At 40.3% G+C, this 23,683-nt stretch overlaps 3 protein-coding genes and 1 long non-coding RNA gene across 7 annotated transcripts in view; 1 reads left to right on the plus strand and 3 right to left on the minus strand.

The window, feature by feature from the left end:
- The window catches only part of LOC125885239 (OX-2 membrane glycoprotein-like), a 28,183-nt gene extending 25,704 nt beyond the window's left edge, over positions 1-2,479 (minus strand). Inside the window, exons 1-4 of one of the 2 annotated variants that reach the window (XM_049570786.1) lie at positions 2,351-2,479; positions 1,950-2,085; positions 1,393-1,731; positions 1,007-1,294 (exon numbers count right to left, since the gene is read on the minus strand). In XM_049570786.1, coding sequence (XP_049426743.1) covers positions 1,007-1,294; positions 1,393-1,731; positions 1,950-2,004 — 682 coding nt within the window. In that variant the 5' untranslated portion in view covers positions 2,005-2,085; positions 2,351-2,479. The remainder of the gene's footprint in view (positions 1-1,006; positions 1,295-1,392; positions 1,732-1,949; positions 2,086-2,350) is intronic. The other variant, XM_049570787.1, reaches the window with a different exon arrangement.
- Positions 1-6,590, plus strand: part of LOC125885244 (uncharacterized) — a 35,606-nt gene extending 29,016 nt beyond the window's left edge. Inside the window, exon 3 of the long non-coding RNA XR_007448838.1 lies at positions 5,707-6,590. This is a non-coding gene — a long non-coding RNA (uncharacterized LOC125885244). The remainder of the gene's footprint in view (positions 1-5,706) is intronic.
- On the minus strand, positions 2,852-10,314 carry LOC125885240 (OX-2 membrane glycoprotein-like). Of its 3 annotated transcripts, XM_049570788.1 has the most exons (6): positions 10,223-10,314; positions 5,452-5,790; positions 5,066-5,353; positions 4,861-4,954; positions 4,662-4,721; positions 3,451-4,408 (listed from the first exon to the last, which is right to left on the minus strand). In XM_049570788.1, exons 1-6 carry the CDS (start codon positions 10,305-10,307, stop codon positions 4,306-4,308), a joined length of 969 nt encoding a protein of 322 aa, XP_049426745.1. In that variant the 5' UTR covers positions 10,308-10,314; the 3' UTR covers positions 3,451-4,305. The 3 variants fall into 3 exon arrangements, 2 of the variants coding, with proteins under 2 accessions (XP_049426746.1, XP_049426745.1); XM_049570789.1 differs by lacking the exons at positions 3,451-4,408; positions 4,662-4,721; positions 4,861-4,954 and adding an exon at positions 2,852-3,055; XR_007448837.1 differs by lacking the exons at positions 3,451-4,408; positions 4,662-4,721; positions 4,861-4,954; positions 5,066-5,353; positions 10,223-10,314 and adding exons at positions 7,165-7,290; positions 7,488-8,910 and having other exon boundaries at positions 5,688-5,790.
- Positions 10,315-10,868: 554 nt separating this feature from the next.
- Positions 10,869-16,620, minus strand: LOC125885159 (OX-2 membrane glycoprotein-like). Its single transcript, XM_049570655.1, has 6 exons — positions 16,519-16,620; positions 15,667-15,756; positions 14,664-14,915; positions 14,230-14,538; positions 11,920-12,013; positions 10,869-11,825 (listed from the first exon to the last, which is right to left on the minus strand). Exons 1-6 carry the CDS (start codon positions 16,556-16,558, stop codon positions 11,795-11,797), a joined length of 816 nt encoding a protein of 271 aa, XP_049426612.1. The 5' UTR covers positions 16,559-16,620; the 3' UTR covers positions 10,869-11,794.
- Positions 16,621-23,683: the final 7,063 nt, after the last annotated feature.

Consider the following 23,683-nt stretch of genomic DNA (forward strand, 5'->3'; position numbering starts at 1 on the left):
ACTTTACCACAATTACAACTACATAATGTGTCCAGACAGAAAAAAACAGAGTCAAGTGCAAAATAAAGAACACACAGAAAATATTATGCAGAAAATAACATCATGTGTGTTATTTAATATGTTAACTGTAGATTAAACTTTATAGCTGCATACAGTTATAGTTATATACAAATGTGCTGTGTGCACGCACTTGGGCTCATGTGAACGTCTTCCTCCTCACAAAGCACACTAGATGGCGCTATAACCTCACAGGACATTTCCTTGTTGTCATCAAAACACATGAGCTTGTATTCTGGTCATCTGCCTGTTAGATTAGTTTGAATCAAAGCTTTACTGTTGCACTGTGTTGCAGTCACTGTGACTCTGAGTTAGAGTGAAGTTACCTGCTTCAGAGCTCTACATGTGACTGTTGAAGCTCCAGGGAGCTGCTTTCTTCAAGTTCGTTTTTTGGCGTGACAGTGTTGTGGCAAAGGTAAAAACAGCTGTCACCTTGCTATCAGAGATGATTCTTTTGGTGAGCCATTTTCTTTCTTTACCCAGGAGACATCCTATTACGCACCTTGTTCTTTTTACTCATTAAAGGTGTTTTGGACCTTCAGATAAAAACAAGATATGTCAGTTTCCAAATCACTCTGAACAACAGTGATGATAAACATACAAAAAGTAAAGTGCATCACAATTAAGCCGAGTTCAATATTTGTGAGTTTTTATCTGTAATGATCTCAATCAGTCGTTAACCATATTAATTGTGAGTCACTGGCATTACAACAAGACAGGTGTTTGAAATCACCTGTTCTGATGTTTCCTTATAAGCAGGATGATGATGATGACTGCAGCAGCAACACAAACACAGGACACCACGACCAACACAGTGATCAAAGTGACATCTGTGAGAAGAGAGGAAAATTAGTAACACTCAGCATTCATAAAGCAACTCCAGATGAAATGGTGAGACTGACATGAGACCACATAAAGGTTCACTTAGTGACGCCGAGGTGTTTCTCACCATCAGCAGACGACAGTGTGACCTCAGGAATCATGGTAAACACCTCTATCTGAGGACCAGAGAGCACTCGCACTGCACATCCAACCTGTGTGCTGTTGCCATGGAGACGAGGCAGCACGGCTGTGGCGGTGACAGTGACTGTAGCGTTGGTGTTGGTGACACTGGTAGAGTTGTAGTGAGGGACAGTCAGTGTTACTGTGGGAGCAGGTCGACCTGTGGCCGAGCAGGACACAACTGCCTCTTCAGGAGAGTTTGATTCTCTGACATGTAGAACGGGTTCATGCAGCTCTGCACACACCACACATTTAAAAACATCACATCAAGTTTTTACAGGCCAGACTTTAAGGATGATGGAGATGTCTTTAATAACACTGTAAGGTTCTTACCATAGAGTTGGAGGCAGGTTGAACCAGTGAGAGCTCCGTCAGGGTAGGTGTTAAACAAACAGTGATAGCATCCTTCATCTTCCTCCGTCACCCTCCTGATAACTATGGAGCTGTTCTGCAGTCCAGCATATTTAAACTCCACTTTATCTCTAAAGTCAGGATTCACTTTCTCACCAAAGTGTTTACTGAACGAAGCAAGATTCTGCTCCCCCTCAGGTAAAACTTTCTCCCATGTGATGAGAACAACATCTTTAGGTTGCATCAGCTGACAGTTTAAAAGAGCCTCTTCTCCCACTGCTGCCATCACAGTCTGCTGAGTCTCTATCACAGCTGCTAGACCTACAGGGAGGACAGGTCACAGTGTGTTTGATATGTAATGAGCTGCATTGACTGGTCATTGGGTAACCAATGCAAAAGTATTTTCAAATGAACCCCCTAAAACAAAACATAATTTCGCAACTACAACAAACATACAAGAGTCACACAGCTGTGCTTTCAGATTTAAGAGAAATAAAAACCAGTCTGATATAAAATGACTGTTTCATCTTCTTCCTCACCTTTGTGAAAGACTGCCAACACACAAAGGAGAAGGAGGACTGCACAGAGGGCCATCTTTGCTACATAGCGAACCTTCCACCAAACTTTAAGGGAAAGTTGTCATTGTTCATTGTCACAGTAAAAAGCAGCAGATCCCTAGAAAACAAGAAAAATTAAGCCTTGACATCAAATTCTATCTAAAGACTGCTATTTAAGAATCAGTGGTCAGAGTAACATACCAATTTGTTATGCTGTTTAGTAGCTATGATGAATATAAAGTTGGATAAAGTCTGACTGTGAATAAAATACAGAACATACTCTTGGATTTTCAGTAAAATTCTTCCCAGCCCTTTAAAGAGACTACATTAGCCTATGAATTATATTGGTGACAAGGAAAAACAGGCTGGACTCCTGAACTTACCTTTAAACAGCAAACCAGTCAGTGTTGTACAGAGAGCACAGTTTTAACTTCAACTACACAACTAGTAACATTTTTGTGTGATAAGACGACAGCCCACAAAAACACAAACGGGTATGTGAAGTGGAAAAGTGTGCGTCACAGTTGGTAATAGTTTATATTTAACTATGCACAATATAATTTATTCCTGTCATTACTGTTAGTAGAAGACACGGTAACAGTGGCAGCAGCAATTCATAGTTTAATGAGTAACATCAAAACATCACAGTTCTCTAAGTACCTGAGAATTTATTGACCTCTGAAATTAACCTGAGACGCTCAGTTTGGTCACAAAATGTTTTTCTCCCACAACTGTTGATATATACTGGCATATTTACACTTTCACATAATCGTTCCTCATCACCACACTTTATGTGACATGAAAACCAGTACAAACTGTGTAATATTGTCAGGAGGAAAAGACAAGATGATGTGAAGTATCAGTATAATTTGAGATTTGGTCATTTTCTTAGTGTTAGGACACAAAAACATGCTAAAAATTACCTGTGACCTAACAAAAAGAAAAAAACAAAAAAAGAAAAAAAACATTGCATTTTGTCCAAAAAGAGCAAAATCAATCATTACTATATTATGATGGCATTATGGTAATGACTGCAGCAGCAACACAAACACAGGACACCACGACCAACACAGTGATCAAAGTGACATCTGTGAGAAGACAGGAAAATTAGTAACACTCAACATTCATGATTTCAGCATATTACCTTGAGCCCGTTGAACCCCTTTTCCAGCCAGTTAGCTTTTTGGTTCAAATTGTCAAGAGACTGTTAAAAAAGGCGAGAGACAGTAAAACTGATTAATTATATTTAATTGAGAAAATAAATTATTAATGTAAAATAATAATTCCGGGGCACAGAGCCAGGGATCAGGGATCAATGACGAACCTGTATTTAGTCAAAAAGGAGAATATTCATCTAAGATTGTTTATATACGTAAAATATGAATAATCAAATAGGTTAAAAGGCGTGACCCCGAGCACTGACCGTCTCAGCCAGCTGTTGGTACAACAACAATGCACAAATAACCACAGAGGACTGCTCTGGTAAAGTCACAAATGTTTATTAAGGCAGTAACTGATCAACACTCGACTATTATTACCACACTAGTCTCTATATACAGACTCTACATTCAGGGACTGTATCACACCAATAACAAACTAATTGTAGTAAATCAAACCAAGCAAGTGGACCTGTGTGTGTGCGTGTGTGTGTATGTGTGTGTTTGGGAGCTCCCTTACAGCAACTTATGTGCAAAGAGTCAGGGAGGATTTAGCCTGACTCCGTCTAGATCCGGCTGGTCTCGTCCAATAGGGAGCAGGGATTGAATTTTGGGAGTGAATTACACCTAGGTGTAACTTACATAACGCGTTCCAATTTGCTGTGTAGGTGTAGAATATCAGAACTCGTTTTTTTCCATGGAGAGCAAAGTGCAGGAGGCTACAATGGTCTGACCAGACTGGAACAGGTTTCCGTTTCAGTCTAAAGTGCTATAACATGCTGGTATTAACAGGTCAGGTGCTTTAGCAAAGCTATTCTTCAAACTTCACTGCAGAGACAGAAGATAAGTCTGATGTCTCAACAGTTTCTCAGTGAATGTGAGTAAACATTGACCTTCAGTGGCCTCGTGGTGCAGCTTCTTCTAATAATCTGCTGCTGACATCGAGTCACACCTGGGAACAAATCAATCTGAACAAAAGGCACTGTCATTGAAATGGAGCCGATGAAGGTCTTTTCAGGGATATAATACACAAATAATGTGAAAACACCTGAAAATGATTATCAAATGCTATTAAAAAGATCATATAAACATGAAATGGTATAAAAATGTAAAAACACATTTTCTCACTGTATGTTCAGGTCTCACAGTCTGAGTACTGACACTACAGTCTGTCTGACATATTAGAGGACATTTGCTGGAGATGGCGGTGTTGGCTTGTCCCTTGTCTGATTTTTCTCAGTAGGTGTCTGTCGTCTGACCTGCATGGCTACAAGTACTCCGTTCCTTGAAGTAGAAGAAGACATTCACATTATTACATTACACCATACTTAAGTTTATAACTGAATTCCTCTGAACAACAGAGGAATAAACATGCTGACTGTGAGTTCATAAGAATGACTTCATGTACAAATATCCACGTATAAGGACAAGTTGGTAGTTGGCAGGAAAATAAACTCTCAAATAAACAGAGGACAGAAATCATTTAGTGAAGAATTATTTATGTTTAATTCATAACAACAGTAGGAAAGTGTCTCACTCTTCAGTGTCTTTGGTTGTTCTTCGTGGCTTCTTCTCCTCAGAGTCTCTGTGTGACACACTGAAGGATTTAAGAAAAGTCAGTGCTGAACAAACATTTATTTGTGGGGTTTGTCTGAAAAGATCTCAGTCAATCATTATTATATTAACTGTGAGACACTGGTGTTACAACAAGACAGGTGATTAAAGTTTAAAATCACCTGTTCTGATGTTTCCTTATAAGCAGGATGATGATGACTGCAGCAGCAACACAAACACAGGACACCACGACCAACACAGTGATCCAAGTGACATCTGTGAGAAGAGAGGAAAGTTAGTAACACTCAACATTCATAAAGCAACTACAGATCAAATGGTGAGACTGACACGAGACCACATAAAAGGTAACGCCGAGGTGTTTCTCACCATCAGCAGACGACAGCGTGACCTCAGGAATCATGGTTAACACCTCTATCTGAGGACCAGAGAGCACTCGCACTGCACATCCAACCTGTGTGCTGTTGCCATGGAGACGAGGCAGCACGGCTGTAGCGGTGACAGTGACTGTAGCGTTGGTGTTGGTGACACTGGTAGAGTTGTAGTGAGGGACAGTCAGTGTTACTGTGGGAGCAGGTCGACCTGTGGCCGAGCAGGACACAACTGCCTCTTCAGGAGAGTTTGATTCTCTGACATGTAGAACGGGTTCATGCAGCTCTGCACACACCACACATTTAAAAACATCACATCAAGTTTTTACAGGACAGACTTTAAGGATGATGGAGATGTCTTTAATAACACTGTAAGGTTCTTACCATAGAGTTGGAGGCAGGTTGAACCAGTCAGAGCTCTATCAGGGTGGATTTTAAACACACAGTGATAGCATCCTTCATCTTCCTCCGTCACCCTCCTGATAACTATGGAACAGTTCTGCAGTCCAGCATATTTAAACTCCATTTTATCTCTAAAGTCAGGATTTACATCCCTAACAAAGTATTTGTTGTAAGATGCAAGATTCTTCACCCTCTCAGGTAAAACTTTCTGCCATCTAATTTGAAGAACATCTTTAGGTTGCATCAGCTGACAGTTTAAAAGAGCGTCTTCTCCCACTGCTGCCATCACAGTCTGCTGAGTCTCTATCACAGCTGCTAGACCTGCAGGGAGGACAGTTCATACAGTCCATGAAACTCCACAGATTCACTTTACTGGACAAAACATGTCTTATATGGGGTTTGAATCAGAAAACTGGATTTATACTAGGGCTGTGCATCTTCACTGGTCTCCCGATTCGATTCGATTACGATTATCCTGTTAACGATTCGATTCGATTCGATTCCACGATGTATCACGATGCACTGCATTCTTAATTTCCTATATTACTGAGCATGGTTACTTTTTTAATCAATTAATACAAGCAGTCAGATAAATATGAACTCCCTTCTTTATTAGAAAGTGCTTCAGGATTACCGGTAAGTAACATCGATGTCTTAATAAACCAAAATAAATGAATTAAATTAAATAAAACAAATACTTCTGCAGGCCAGCTGCAACCTTTAGCAACTGTCCTGTACTCAAAAAAGGACACTGAATGTCTTGAATGTGGCAAGCATCAGAAATATGACTTGAGTCTGAACAAAGCAAGCAACAGCAGTATTTCTAACAGTAAATACTAAAATAGCATCAATAAAGCACAGTGTACTTCTTCTTCAAAAACATAAATAACATAAACACAAATAACATAAATGTCAATGTATGAACAGCAAATTAGGCTTTAAACCAAAATAAATTGTAGAAGCCTAGTAGCCAACTACCTATAATCTTTGTGTGAAAATGGTCATCCTCCCTAAACCACACATAAATCTGTCTTCTACTGTAAAACAGGGTACTTCCTGAATGTGGCAAACATCACAATGTGTCTGAACACAACAAACCACAGGTAGCAATGAACTACTAGTTTATACAGTGTAGTGTACTGTTTATGATATCAAAAATGTTAACAGAAGCTCCTAATATTAAATCCAATTGTAAACTGAAATAAAGAGTATAGGCCTAGCCTACCCATTGTGTGGAAATGGTCAATCCTCAAAACAAAGCATTCTAGTGCTGTAATCTACAAAAAGGTTTTCAAATAGCAGCACTGGACACAGGGCACTTCCTGAATGTGCCAAATATCACAAACATGGCTCACTGATCAGCATTTGGGAATTTGTAGGTTCTTCTGTAAGAACACCAGTTGATCCACATGTTCTGGCTTGAGAGCACTTCTCTTTGCAGTGACAACATCTCCTGCAGTGGAGAAAACTCGCTCTGCAGACACGCTTGTGCCTGGGATACACAAGTACCGCTTTGACAGCTGAGAGACGAGGAAATGTGACCTCCTGGACACGCCACCAGTTTAAAGGATCCTCAGTTAGAGGGAGAGCTGGGGCTTTACAGTATCTCTCCATTTCCTCTTCAGCCCTGGCATAGGGGGTCTTTGGTTCTACTGTACCTTCAGTGTCAGTGAAGGACTGTCCCAGCAAACTCACAAGCAGTGATGATGGGGCCTTTCTTTTGGGAGCAGAGGGGCTGTCCTCTGTGGGTCTCTCTTCTTCCAGAGTCCCCATTCCCCCAGGCGCTTCATCCACTTCTGTCCTCCTGAGTGTCCTCTCATCCTTGGTTTGAACAAAAGAACACAAAAAAGAAAAGTGCATTAAACTAACAGTTAGCACTTATTCTGTCAAGCTCACATTTATTAAGATAATTTTTTTCTGTCTTATAAAAACTTTCACTCTTTGTAACTACTATTAATACTATTATGAGCATTTTAAGTTTGTTTTAATAAATTTTACATGAAACCTGGTAAAATTACCTCCAAAGATGCAGCCTCCTCGGTCACTCCTCTGTAGATCTCTCTCTTCTGACATCAGTGTGGTTGCATCCTTCATTGGCTTTAATGCACTCACAGCGTCCTCTGCATTTGACACATCTGTTTCATTGAGAGTGCAGAGGTCTGACTGTCCTCTCCTCACCTCTGGAGACAGCAAGGTGGCACAGATTGCAGGTTATTGCTCCAAGAACCTCTCGACCATGCCGTATGCACTGTTCCACCTTGTGGCAATATCAGTTAGCAGCTTATGATTTTTCAGGCCCAGACATTTCTGTTTCACTTTCAAAGTGTGGTTCGCTATAGTGCTGCGGTGGAATAATGTTGTTATCCGTCGCACTCTGCCCAGAAGCCTGGAGAGCGTGGACACCTGAAGCGCCCTCTGGGACGCGAGATTCAGCTTATGGGCAAAGCATTTCACATGAGGGAATTTTCCGACTTGAGCTGCAACAATCATATTAGACGCGTTGTCTGTCACCAGCACTACATCTTTCTCTGACAGCTGCCATTCTTCCACAACATGAGACAGCAGCTCGGCCAGATGAGCACCTGTGTGAGACTCGTACACGGCTCTCGTTTGCAGCACGTGCGACAAAATCTGCCAGTCCTCGTTAACGTAATGCACCGTTACTGTTAAATAAGACTCGGTCGCAACAGACGTCCAGGAATCACATGTTATGGCTACTCGACTAGCTTGGCTCATTGACGCCATTACCTGGCCTTTAGTTTCATTGTAGACTTTGTCTGTGAAGTGGCTACGTGAAGGAAGCTTATACCGTGGCTCCAGCGTCTTCAACAGGTGGCGAAACCCGGAGTTTTCCACAACCGAATAAGGCCGTAGATCCTTAGCTATGAAAGCCGCCACAGACTGGGTGATTCTTTTAGCTTTCTCAGCATTCGGCGGCAAAATTGACAGTTTTTCATCAATTCTTGGCTGAGCTGGATCCGGTCTTTCCTTCACGGTGGCAGGCGTTAGCTTCTCGGAGTGAAAACGGCTAACGTGATTCCTCAAGTTAGTTGTATTTCCAAGATATTTAATTTTTGTGTGACAGACTTTACACACAGCGTGCGTCTTGTCCAGTTCGTGCTTCCCGGTAATTTCATAAAATCCGAAATGTGCCCAGATGTCCGCTTTCAAAATACTAGGTGCGTTTTTTATTACTGGCTCTCGATGAGTTTCGTCTGCCTCCGCCATATTGCACTGATGTTGTTCTCCCACAATTCAATGCGATGTTACTATGACGACGTTATTTTGAAATCGACAACTTTATTAACCAGTCGCGACCGGAAAATCAAGCAGCAACGTGAGGATGCTATAATCGATTATGCTCAGTCAGTGCATCGATGCACAATCGTCCATATCCGCACCGCGATGCATCGTAGAAATGATTAATTTCAACACCCCTAATTTATACACACATTTTACAGTATATAATTCACTGGTACTGTTGTTCCAGTTGCCTAAATTTGGCAATAACACGCTATGCTAGGTCACTAGCTCCCCGGTGCGGGCAGAGACAGACGAATTGTCTTCTCACTTCCAGGCATCATTATAATTTTTAAATAAAGATTATATCCCCCACGTTGCATCTCTGGTAATTATTTTGAACAAATAAAATGACCTGCAGTTTGGGGCTGCGGTGTGTAAAGAGTGCAGAGGAGGAGAGGAAGAGCGCTCAGGTGTACGCATCTGTTCAGTGGAATTCTCTGAGAATATCTAAAGCTTATTTAGAAGAGCATTATAAGAATAAACGCGTGACTATTTAAAACAGGAAGGCGGAGAAGACAATGAGAAGAGGAGGAGGAAAAATTGAGAAGAGGAGAATAAAGAGGAGAGGAAGCTGAGGAAATTTGGTGTAGGACCTATGCCCGTTACTTGCTGCTACTTGAGATGTTTCACCCGGCGTCACCTGTCTGACACACAGCTTGAATAAATGTCCATTTCCTCATCTTAAAAAAATATCAATACAGCGCCACCCAGTGTACATACATGGTAAATACAATGAATGTCTGCTGACTATTTTGCATGCCAACCAATGTCCTCAGCCATGCTCAATCTTATTTTTTCTTCTTAAAATCTACCTTTGATTGAAGGTAGACTTTATTACTGTTTTTGTGTGAAGGGAGATTGGCAATTTAGAATTCCATTGTATGGTGTAAACCATTGAGTTTTTTTTCTGTGCATATGACAATAAACTTCTTACATCTTGACAAGACTCAAGGTCAAGAGGGTATAGGTCAAGAGCAGGTATAAACCTCCCTGCAGGGCGCACTTGTAAGCATTAAAAAAAAACAACCATTTATTTATTTACTTTTTGCATCAGCACATATGCAGAAATACACAAATAGATAAAAATAAAACATCAAATAAAAATAAAAAGATGCGGAAGGGGTGCCCTGTTCTCCACATGAGTACCTGCCCTGCAAAACGTGTTTGCACACTGCAATAGTGTGAACCGCCGAAACTACAATGAACAACACAGCAGTTACACAGCTGTGGTAAAGAGAAATAAATCAAATACAGGCCTGTACTGTATAAAATATGAGAAAGACAGATTTATGTATCACTTCCTCATCTTTCTGAAAGACTCACACCGAGCACAGGAAATGCATGACTGCCTGGGGACACATTTTTACTTCTTACTGTACTGTATCTACTGTCAATATGCGGAAGTTGTCTCTATGTGCAGCAGGTTTACACAGTTTTCTCTGCTACTTACCTTTCTGAATGAGTCCCAAAGCACAAATTAAAAATATAACTGCATGTTGTGGCATATTTCGGCATAATGTAGCTCCCGCTGACATCTGAAAGTCTTTCTTGCTTACTTTTGTTTAAGTTTTAATGGCAGCTTTCATGTGCTTTACCGCCACCTACTGGACCGGAGTGTGGCGGAAACAAAAAAAGGACTAAGTTCTCTCTGTTATTCCTGTTACTCTTAATTAAATAAATAGAGGTTTATGAATATTCCTTGTTGTCTTTCTAAGTACATTCCCTCATGAAATACTGTGCTTTTCTTCATTTAGTCCTGTTATTAATTGCTTTCCTACTTCTTCATATCTGCTGTAATCCCATTGTACATGTCAGGAGGCAGCGTGCACATCCCCTCAATATGTGCATTTGCTCCCCCCAGTAAAAACATTAAAGACTTTTATTCTGAAATAAATAAAGACATTTCCACCATAGACTGGTGCATAAAAAAATCAAGTGTTTGATGCCGCAAAATTTTACTCTGGAGGACCCCAAACCCTGCTTCACATGTTTGCCCCAACATTGAAACAAAACCTAGGCCCTTGATGTCAGGAGTGTTACTTCCTCTAGATATAATCCAGGACATGAAAAACATTATTCACAAGTGAAACCACTCATAACAAGTAAACATCACAGTTTAATTAACTGAGCAAAAATAAATACATTTAAGTAAAGAGAATAAATTAAAACATAATGCACAGCACAGGTTAATAATACAGTGTTTGACAGAGCAACAAATAAACATTGAACACTAAAGTGCAAAACTGCAAGAAAAGTGCAACATTCCTAACACACTTATATATCATGTCTATTTTGTAATATGTCTCGTATAATTTAAAGTTTATAGATAAATATACATATAGTTTGATACAGCCTAAATACGCTGATCTGGATTAAAGTCATCACTGATCACTGATTGCTTCACATGTCAACTTCATTGATCACTTCATAAATAGTTCGAATTTGTTGTGCAAACAATTTCAATCTATTGTATTCCTTGGTTAGACTTGGGCTCATCTTCCTCCTCCTTTCTCTAGTTCCTGACAAAGCACACTAGATGGCGGTCTAGCCCCATACAACATTTCCTTGTCATCAAAACACATCAGCTTGTATTCTGGTCATCTGCCTGTTAGATTATCTTGAATCAAACCTTTACTATTGCACTGTGTTGCAGTCACTGTGACTCTGAGTTAGAGTGAAGTTACCTGCTTCAGAGCTCTACATGTGATTAAATCAACTCAAATATAGACTCTTTGTAAACCATGTATTTGTGTCCATATGTCAGAATCAAAAACTGGTCACTGTTGTTGCATTGTCACATTCTACAAAGCCCAAAATATGCTTTGCTTTTAGCTCCAAAAAGTTAAAGTGCTGAGCATTGAAATGAAAAAGAAATGGTTATTTTGAAAGCTGCTGGTGGAATCTTGGACACCAGCTTTTAGCTTAACTCACTGTTATACCTCTAAACTTTTGATGCCAAAAAAGCAGATTTTTATAATGCTTGCATGCTTGAATGTTAGCTGTGTCAAATTCCAGAAGCTCGTTAAACGTCACTTCTTCTGGTACCCTTTAACCTGCCAGGAAGAGAGGAAAGTTAATTATATTTTACCCATGGGGAGAATTATGCCACAGGTACATTAACAAATGTCTTTGTGTCAAATATCTTACCTTTTTCGCTTCATTGCAGCAGCAGCAATGATGAAGCAAATAAACATCACTGCAGCAATCACGAGTGCAATCCCTGATGACGACAGTGTTTTCCCTGGAGACACACACCTCGAGGTTAGTCATACAAGTAGAATTCCCCAGAAGAGGTAGGGGAAATTTTCAAGGTGACATTCTTACTTTTACATGCTAATAATTCATTTCCCTGATCTGTCAGATGACCTCCCCAGAGAGCAAAAGACCCGACTCATATTACTGTGATATGAGTTACTTTTGTGCATGAAATGCAGCTGGAAGTGAAAGTGAAACCAAATCTGATTTTAATGAGTCACTGCACTGCTGACGCACACAGAGACCAAAAGTCTGTTTACTGTTTGTACGTAGTCAGACTCAGATCACTGAAGTGCATTCACTGAGCATTTCCCAGACCAGACAATAGCGAATTGAGTTCTTGGTTCAGCGGAAGTATTTCTGAGAAGTTACACAACCAGGCTACTTATAGTAATTGTATCACTTCTCAGACATACTTGTATTGCGATTGACCACAAAGCTAATCATAATACGATTACTAATGGTTAATTAGTCGGCTAACTGGCACACCAAAAATAAAATGTTGAAACTTGTTTGTTCCTGGTCAACACTGTGGGAAAGGTGTGGTGCAATGTGCCTTCCCTTCCAGTCAGTTGGCATAATAACTGTAAACACATTGCTGGGAATGTCTAGGAAGTTCATCTTATGTTATAGGCTGGTAACTTCAAAAAGCAAACACACTACAGCTACACCCTTACAAATAAAGGTGCTTATTAGAACCATTTAGAGTTCCTTGGCTTGTTCCCATGGGAGAACCCCTTTTTGGTTCCTTGATGAACCTTTTTAAAAGGCAGCACCTCGAACCTTTTCAGAGGGTCCTACATAGAGTGCAACATAAAGGATTATACCTAGAATAATGTGTGAAAGGTTCCACCCAGAACCCCCCAATACACCATTTCCACCAAATTAGCTCTGGTTCTTGAACCGGTACTGTTAAGGATTCTTGGAGCAATCAAGCGACCATGTTTCCACCAGTTTTGAGTGGAATTATTTTAATCAAGGATGTGTCATCAATGGAGAGCATTGTACATATTACAAAGTTTTCATCTTAAACCTACCAAGGGGAGCTCTTGTATTAGTAATTGACTACATTACCCATAGATCTCTCCCCCTCTACACATGGTTTTAGATTAACATGTCAGTCTGGGGCCCAAGGAACCACCTCCAGAAGCCTTGGGTCACAACACTAATGGTTCACAATCACGTTTTTCAGGTTGTTCTCAAGCACTATTCCTATGTATACCTATGAAAAGTAATGCACCAAAATTCGTATCAAACCCATATTATAATGAGCCAGTAATTTGGGAAGGCTGCGATCACATTACCAATTCACTGATGGGCACAAAGAAGGAAGTAACCCACATAACAAGGCAGGTTGGGGGTTTGGATGGGTCACAAAACACAGGACTTTACCCCAAGAGACTTTGTGCATCCTTGGATGGTAAAGGAATTTGCAAGTGCTTGTAGCTTTCATTAGACGGTTAGGTTTAGGCAAGAAGAGTGGGATCAGTTAGGACTATAGGGTAAGAATGTCAAGGAAAGCCAATCAGAGGCGGAGTAGGAGTCACTCCTTCACTAGCCTAGAACTCTGAGTTATTTGAAGGTACATCATCAAAATATTACTTTTTCTTAACCTAATCAAAGTGACTGTGCTTGCCTAAATCCCACATACGTACATTATTAAATAACTTTAGATTTCATACGTATTGTCATTCATAGGGCGCTGATTTGTAATATATCGTATGAACTGCTGTATGAGGAAACATCGCATTTTTAGGGGGTGGAGATTTTGTGTGACCACCACCACTACGGTCTTTACTATTTCAATGGTGCAGTAGGGTTTGGAGCCAAAACTCAGTTCAAATTAGAAGCGAATACGAAATGCCGTAGGTACCGTAAAAACCGCATGGCATGAAATGATTCTAAAGATATTAACTATAGCAGAACGCAAGTAAAATGAATGGATTAAAGGGATTCCAGATACATCTTCATCTAAAAATACCATTTAAGACATGCGTAAACATTTAAATATTTTAGGGTGGGGATCTTTAACACCTTTTTTTTTTTTTTTGGTAAAAAAAAAAAAAAAAAGGTTCTTGAGAAGCAAATGGTTCTGGGTAGACCCTTGGCTCTTCAGGAGGAACACTTTTGGAACCCTTATTTCTAAGAGTGTACACAATTACACATTTTTTTTTGTCTATACAAAACAATTGACATGCATACCTTCCGTCTTCCTCGGAGGTAAAGAGAACAGGATCATCTCCCGCCTTTGTCCATTGTTCAGCACACAGTCCACCTGTCCCTTCCACTCTGGAGGTACTTGCAGAGTCAGGTTGCTGCTGCTGGTAAAGGTGTGGTCACTGTTTGTTACTGTAGTAGGCTGCACTGGTTCTGATTCGGTGGCAGGAGGTGAGAATTCCCACCGAATGGTCGGAGCTGGTTTACCTGTAGCAGAGCAGCTGAACACGACCTCCGTGTCTTCTTCCTCAGGCTCACTGGAGGCATGCACAGCTGTTTTCACCTCGGATATGCCTTAACAGAGAATTGAAACTGGTCATTTGGAGGGTTTCAATCAGCAAAAACAATGTTTAATGTTTATTCTTTGAAATCTGTCTATTTCTAGAATTCCTACTCGATGCAAATTTGCTGCAATTTACCTTGCACCGTGAGGCAAGTCTGTTTTCGTTTGGACCCATCAGGATACACATTGAATGAGCAAATATAACAGCTTTCATCCCCCCAGGTTACATTCTTCAGGATAATGGATGTTGACTGGAGAGACGCCTCTGTGAAGATCACTTTGCCCCTGTAAGGCTGATTTACTTGCTGTCCAAACCGCTTGCTGTAGGTCGCCAAATTCTCAATGGAGTCGTCCTTGAAAAGCCTCTGCCACGTGACCTGGAGGACACCTGTTGGAAATGGTAATCATCCAATCAACACATTTACTCAAGTACAAGTCTGAGGTACTTGTATTTTACTTGAATATTTTATTATATGGTTAGTTACCAAACAACACTAATGAAGTATAGCTGCAATGATTGATTCGTCAGTTGGCAGAAAATTAATTGGCCACTATTTTGATAATCACCGATGTCATTTTTCATACAAATACATTTTGTGGTTCCATCTTTTAAAATGTAAGGATCTGCGGCTTTTACTTTCAAATATTTTAATCATTTGGATTTATTTTTTAATACTTTTGAGGTCAAGGTGTCACTATAGGCTCTGGTTAACATTGTCATGACATTTTATGTAATTTATACAAACTTAACAACCAGTTGAATGGGGAACATATTCAACAGATTAATCCATCATAAAAAATATCATTAGTTGTAGTCTGATTAACAAAATGGATACAAACCCACTCCATCTCAACCAACTACCACATCAAAATTCCTTCTTTTACATCAATACATCAGTAATAATAATCTAATGAAATAATATATGATTGTTTAACAGGGGCTGTATTTTTGCAGAGCACTTTTATTTGTAATACGTTTTTTCTGATTATATACTTTAATTAAGCTACATTTCAATGCAGACTTAAGCTGTGATGGAGTATTTTTGCTACTTTTACTTGTTTTGTTTACTTCCACCACCACTGGTCACATCTTCACAATAAAAACTGGCATTTAAAGAGACCAAAGAAAGCTTCCGCACCTGCTGTGTTGGCTGCTGTGCACCTGTAGTGCGCTTCCCCACCGTAGTCAGCTGTTTTATTTCCATAATTAGTGATCTGCGACGTGCAGGCTGAAAATAAAAACAGCTGAATTTCAGTGAATGCATGACGAAAAGTAAAACAACCTTTTGTTATGCTTCAGTAGATTAGTTTAATAAAATGTCTTTCCAAGCCCTTTGAATGTAATTAATAATTTAATTTAAAGGAGCTGCATGTGACATTCAGAGCATAACTTGAATTCAGAGTCTGAGTCAGGATTGTCTGCACTCGGCTCTCAACATGGAGGTCCCTGATCAAGGGTCAGCCGCAACAGCTCTGTGCTTGGCTGTCTTTCACTCCAAAGTCGTCAAAATCCGGTGCTTGGGCAGTGACTTGCAGTGTCAGATACATACGAAAAAAGGTGTCCTTTAATGTCAAAAATTGGAAATTTGCCGTGTTTCTTTTGAAAGAGACTGGATGTAAACGTTAAATTTCCTGTGAATACGGAAGTGTATTTTGAAAGAAGACAATGCATGTAACAAACCGAACTTGATACAGCGCCCCAGAACGTCACCAAGCAACGCACACAGGGTACCTTGCAGGCCGTATGTGAACATGAACAGCCCGTGACCAAACGTCAATATGTGACAAGGTTGGAGTGAGAATGTCAATCAATGCTCTGAATGTCACATGCTTTCTTAACACAATGATAATAATAATGATATTACAAATAGATTTAATTTAGGCAACATGATAATCTGACTGCAAGGCTGGAGTCTATTCTGTAATATAAAAAAAAAAACCTACAGCAGTGACTATAGAATGGCTCGCTCTCACCTGTGAGTGTCACTTACCTTTAAACAGCAGACCGGTGAGTATCAGGATCCACATCATCTTCTTCTACAGCTCTACAGACAACACTTTCAGTTTAAGCCTCTGACGTGCTTTTAAAGGGCGGCCTCAGTGCTTCAATGATAATGAAACTGATAGGTTGCAGAGAGAGGGAGGAGAGAGACAGAGAGAGGGTAGGGTTTTTCTAGAGAGCCTGCCAGCAACACATTGATTATATCATCTGGGGATTTATGGAATGAATTAATGCCTTAAAGGAAATGTATCAACAGAGAGAAGTCCTTAAGTGTCAGGCTGTAGATGAATAGATATTTACACAATATGAAAACAGACTATATTTATAATGCTGGACATTCAGGGTTAAACATACTGATAATTCATGAGAGAGTGAATATTTTATTAGTCAATTTGACTAATAATAATAATAATAATAATAACTTTAATTTATATAGTGCCTTTCAAGAAACCCAAGGTCACTTTACAATACTACTGTAGTAAAAGCTGAGGTCGCATTGAATGAGTAAGTCTGACTACTTTTTCTTCCTTTTTGAAACTCACACTTATTTCTAATTATTACCTTGAAGTCCAGTAAACTGCGCACTTACTGTACAACTCTTCTGTATTTACAACACCTCCAGTAATTTTAGTTGGTCAAGAAATTCCAGAAACCGAAGCAGAAGTCCCCATACTGCGCACACTGTGGCCTCTGGTGTTTTGAGGTTTGCTACGTGAATTTTATTCAGATTCTCATCATGGTAAGTGTGATAACACACATGTGATGCTTGACATTTGTTGCTCCAATTGACTTAAAGCGACACAGGAAAGTCCACCCCTCGAGAAGATGGTAAATATTGTACTTGTGTGATACAAGATGATAAATATTTAGTCTAAACAAATGTCAAAGGCAGAGCACATACTGTATCTTCATCTTCTAACCGCTTCATCCTCTTGAGGGTCGCGGGGGGGCTGGAGCCTATCCCAGCTACATCGGGCGAGAGGCGGGGTACACCCTGGACAGGTCGCCAGACTATCGCAGGGCTGACACATAGAGACAGACAACCATTCACGCTCACATTCACACCTACGGACAATTTAGAGTTATCAGTTAACCTAGTCCCCAATCTGCATGTCTTTGGACTGTGGGAGGAAGCCGGAGTGCCCGGAGAGAACCCACGCTGACACGGGGAGAACATGCAAACTCCGCACAGAAGGGCTCCCACGCCCGGGATCGAACCGGCAACCCTCTTGCTGTGAGGCGAGAGTGCTAACCACCACACCACCGTGCCGCCCACATACTGTATCATTCATTCAAATTCATGTCAGGTCTTGAAAGTCTTAATATCCCATTATGGCTCATATTACCATTACCACTGTTAATTGCCCATCCTCAGTTTTACCACATTAGTTTGAGGGTAGTTTCCGGCCAATAATTGCAAATGTCCCACAGTGGGAAACATGTGTGGTGTGGGATTACTGCAAACAGAAAACAAACAAGATGAGGCCAGGCCGCTGAAAATCTTGGGGTGGCACACCACAAAAAAAAACCATGACTGAATTTTAGGGATTTGATCATGCTCTTTTAGCTTGTTATGTCAATATGGAGAGGTAAGGAGTCGCACACTGCAGACTGTTGTTGCACCCAAATATGTACATATCTCACGGACTTTGAAAGGCTGTGATCATGTGACCAATGCGCTGACCGCAGTAAGCAAAGCAGCTGCAAATGCTTGGTAGGAGGCAGGTAGGGGTGGTGGATAGCTGAGCCGGAAAGAGCCTCCCACGCAAAGAGGAACCTTTTGTGGCAGTATGATATGTTATTTTATCAACAACGTAGTGTGCTGGTATGTTTAGTATGCAAGTGACGTTAGGTGATGCTACATCATGTTACTGACAACCGTACTTACTGTAAGCCAAACCATGATGGGGTTTTTTTCTACTTTTGTTGCCTAAACCAAAAATGAAGTTGCACCTACAATTTAAGTTTATTTTGAAAAGAGACTGTATGCATATACAAGTGGAAACTGTACATTTCCTGTGCAAACAAAAGGGTATTTTGAAAAGACATAATGCATGTAGTGAGTGTTAATTGACACATCATCCCTGAACATCCAAAACTGACACATAAGGGGTGCCTGGGGTGTCATATTTTGACCTGTAGGTCCACTAACAAAGCGGCTGCTGGATGAGTTGGGATGCCTTACGTTATCTAATTTCACAAGACAACACAAACCTTGCGCCAGGCTAAAAAAGCACCACAGCCTCTTAAAGACAGTAGTATCGGCCTACAATAATTTTCGCCAGAGGGCTCCAGTGGAGGGGCCAGCAATTGTATCAGGGTGTCTGGCCTCACCCTTGGGGGCACAACTGCTGTCTGAGGATGCCTCATCATGGCTGTGGGTTAGGCCACTTGGAAGTATGACAATCCTATTGTACAGGGGGGATTCAGTTTTTGGTAAACCATGTTTCACTTCAATTTTTTTTCAAATGACAAAATCTCATTCCCTTAAATTGTATGATGTCATATCCAGGATTCCTCATAATGCTATGACAGCATGCCACTCCTATGCTTTCCAGTCATATCCAGTACACAAGGAATTTTTTGTAATCATAAAACTGGAATCTTATCTTCAGGAAATCTGTCAAAGGCCTGTTGTTGGTGCAATGCTGTATTGTCACTAGAAACTTTGGTTTGAAGCAGGATATACAACACAGCTCAGAGGTTGTGAACCCAGGATGTTACATGCAAAACCCCTTCATGCCTCTGCAGGGGCGTAGCACCACATTCAGGGCCCAATACACAAGCAGTCTCTGAGGGCCCCCTGCCCTTGTCTCTCTCACGCACCTTTTGATTTTTGTTTTTGTTTTTACAAAGTCAGTTTTTATTTTTTCCGCTTTTGTTTCTTTCTTTCTCGTCTTTTTTGGAACCTGGATTTCCCTTGGTGATACACATGATGGTGTATGTTGGTGGTCCAGCAGCATAACGAGCTTGACTCAGCTCTGCTTGTGTTTAGAGAGGGGTGCAGGGGTGGACTAAACCATTTTGCACCTTTAAGGGGTCAGAGGGGCCTCAGAGAGCTTCAACTATTTTTTATACAAAGTTCAGTCTCAACCAATCCTAATTAACTTTTGGTATTTATTATTTGGAAATAAAAAAAACTACAAACAAAACCAGACTTCTCACTCTACACTTTTTGAAGGGTCCCACTGGGACCATTAGTCCCACTTTTCCCCATACTATAATTCTACCCTGTGCCTCTGAAGGTTTGCTGCACAGGTTACAACAGCACATGAGGGTTATATCTCTTGTGTAATCTTGTTTACAAAATAACATTAAGGGGAAGTCACGGAAGGATAATTCCTCTTAAGTATGGTCCTGGAAAGAACCTAACTGCTCTTTGAAGGGTTTACTTCATGTTACAGTCTGGGAAACATCATGTTTACAAGACGATGGACAAAATGCCTTACACTGATTGATATTCAGTATTCTTTCAGTATTGAACTGCCCTCAATCATCAATCATTCATTTTCAATATGACATTTACTGATGCTATAAAACCATTAAAAGCCATTAAGACTACAAATCTCCATAGCAGCAAAGCTCAAGGGTTGATTGTACATAAAGGTGGGTTACACATGGACTTCATCCTGTAATACGCAGTATGATGCAACAGTTACAAGGTGTCCTGGATATTTAGGGCTCCTCTGTAGCAGCCGGTTTTATTTTGGAAACTCAAAAAACCCAAACCCAACTATGATCTACATCTGGAAATTACCTGTGCTACCTGACATCCTGACACCTGTAATTCTATACCAGGAAAGCACAGCTTGCGGCTTGTGGTTCACCAACCAACAGTAACATGTGACAATATTAAAGCGCCTGCCTTGTGATCTAGATTTAACCAGAAAGCTTCTGTTATTATTTTAGTTCCACTTCTCTTTATTTGAAACTTATCTACATGCAGCAGCTGCAGATACTCACAGCCCGCTGGTCAGTAGTAAATGAATGTAAGATTAATTTCAGAGTGCGGTTTTATATGTAAGAAAGAATTTCGGGACATTCTATTAAGTATTTAACACAATGAAATGTACAAAATTTGGGTGAGCATTTCTATGGCAAGCCCGGTATTCATGGTAAATGAAGATAATATGTTGTTAAGGTACTTCTGAACTGCCTTTGAATCCTCCTCTCACCCTAGCAAAGAGCAGCCTGACCTGGCCTTATATCTACCTCCTATCTGCTAAGGCTAACCCACACTGGCTGGCTCTACATGATTGTTCATCAGGTTCTTCAAGTTAGCAACCCTGTGGTATGACAAATTTTAAACGAGTTATGTCCTTGACTTGTCTTGCCAAAGAAAATAGGATTCCAATAAGTCTTGTGTGAGTCTGAGGCTTTGACAAAAAAAAAAAAAAACAACTAAAAAATACTAAAGTGATTCTTGCATTTTCCGGTTGTATAAATGTGAATCCTCGATACCGGATAAACTAAACGTTTTAACATCTTGTCAGCAATGTGCCTCATACATCTACGGCCTGGCGCCTTCTCCTAAAATTTGCTGTATCTCAATAGCAATGGTTAAGCTTGAGTCTCTGAAATGAGGCCAGGTATTGATTCCAAATCCAAAAAAGAAAACGTTTCGGAGGAAAATAGAGAATTTCATAGCAAGTGGACAGATTTGTTCGCTTTCACCACTAACGCTGCAAAGTTTAAGTTCCAAATATTCATTAACAGCCCACTGCAGAGTAGCTACTTTGTTGTAGAATACAGTAATGGATGCTCATTTAGACATATTAGGAATGGGTTTAAAAGAATAGTTTCATCAAGAAAAATGCGGAAAAATCAGGCTTGAACAAAAATCTTTAAGAGGTGGCCGAGAGACGTTGAGACAGTTGTAAACAAAAATTAATGGATCAAGGAATGAGATGGATCTGCTTCTCCACATGCCAACACGACCAGTTGTGTGACATTTCAGACTGAGCGGAGACTAGTAACGAGTTCAACTACTTCAGCCACATATAGATTAAATAGGCTGTGTTGCCGTAACTATAAGGCACAAATACGTATTGTGGCTCCAGGCAGATTTTTTTAACATCTTTTTGGCCAAAAATGGCTCCTTTGATAGTAAAGGTTGCTGACGCCTGGTCTACAGCATCACTGGCTAACATCAATATCTAACACCATGCTAGCTACCACACTAGATAACTTTATTCATATAGCACAATAGAGTGTGGATACCCGACCCGAGCCCAACAGGACCCCTCGACGGGTCCCAAATAACAAATCAGAAATTTTGCTCTGGTTAAGCCCACTTGACATGCTGCTGTGTTGTGCTGTGGCCTATTCAAGTGCTAAAATTTGTTATTCACGTGACAATGCCTGAACGCAACACAGGCCAATAGTTAAATTTCAGGCAGGAGGAGGTAAATATTCAGACTGAACTAATGCAAATGGAGGACGCTAGACAAAACTTGCCATCAGGAAAGTGGTAAGACTCTAATTCAATTATATCTGTGTACTGTGTGAGTATAGTGTGAGTGACATTGTGTAAAAGGTTAGGCCACAGCGTTTGTCTATTGAGTCTGCTCCAATTGAGTGTGTGTGCTGTATTGTGCTGAGCTGCACTGCGCTGCTGTGTGTGCAACATGTATGACTGTGTGTAACAGCAGCCTTTTGATAGTCATTTACACACAGTACATAATAATAACTATGTCAGGTAGCTGTGTCAGGCTCTGGTTGGGTCAGAAAGTCTGTTGGGTTCGGGCTGGATTCGGTTATAACTGTCGTACTTGGGTCGTGTTTGGTCAGGATAATGTGCCCCAGGGCCACGCTCTGGAGCACAACATCACAAAGGGCTTCATAAAAGAAATAAGGCAACCAACATAACTTATAAAGATTCAAACAGCATAAAACAGAAATCATACAAAGGCAACAGGTGGGCCTTGAGTGGCCTTTGAAGGGGTTCCAGGTCTTTCTAAAAGCATTGAGGCAATTAACAACAATTGTGCTAGATTTTGAGGTCAAAACAAAAAGTATAGTTGGATATCAACGGGCGTAGCTGTGACAGTAAAATGTCTCATCTACTCAAGAGGAAACAGGAATAGAGCAAACACAATCGGACCAAGGACTGAACCCTGGGGAACACCCCTAAGATAAGCACGTGAGGTTGCCACATCACTAATGTAAAACTCCAATCAGCTGATGACATAGTCAAATAATTAGCATGTTACTACATCCTGCTCAACCACCTAGCCACAAACTACCTCACCCTCAGCTACCTCAACTTAGCAAGCATATTGTTAATAGAGACTTCTGTTTTTTTGCAATAACATACAGATAAACTCCATAAGATGAGGCTGTAAATGTTTTGTGGTCCTTTAAATGTAGGACATCCCTTCAGAGAAGCAGTAGCAAAGAGTATTCATAGAAGTATTAGAAGCTATTAGAAGTAATAGCAGCAAAAATGTACAATAAAGAATAAAAAGTACAAATATTAATTAGATTACCCCACATATTGCAGTATCATACATCATATTATGCGGCCATTTTAAAAAATACCATTGAGGCAGCATTTTAATGATGTAGCTGTTCATGGTGGTGCTAATTTTAACTATTTTAAATACTGTTGGGTAGTTTGGTATGTGTAAAATCTGTCAGAAAAGTGTAGTGGAGTAAAAAGCACGGTAGAATATTTCTGTCTGAAAGGTAGTACAACAAAATTATGAAGTGGGGAAAGTCATGTACAAATACTTTGAAATTGTACATCAAAAATTTTGCTGTGTGATAATGATACTGAGTGTAAGCTACAAAAGCAGATGTTTCCCATCTCCAGCAGTTTATTTATTTGTCATGCACAGTCATTTGGAAAGTGAATGTCACTTTGCTGATTGAATCCTTGCTGGCGTAATCAAGCTGTGTGTTTTGGAAAATGTTGAATGCACTTAATTTAAGCTACAGGGCATTATTGCTCTGCGTTTTTTGCTTATCAGACTCAATATGTCAATCATAGATGCTGAATGTGCTGTTGCAGTCAGGAGAGCTGATTCATTTCCCTTAAATCTCCCCTAACAGTGCTGAGAGAATCTGTTGTATTGTACTGCAGTCTGCCTGGCTTAAACTCTGATTTGTGACAACAATAGCAAGAAAATGTTAACCAGATGCTTGTGACCCAG

This window comes from Epinephelus fuscoguttatus, linkage group LG24, assembly GCF_011397635.1.
Source record: "Epinephelus fuscoguttatus linkage group LG24, E.fuscoguttatus.final_Chr_v1".
Taxonomy (NCBI): Eukaryota; Metazoa; Chordata; class Actinopteri; order Perciformes; family Serranidae; genus Epinephelus; species Epinephelus fuscoguttatus.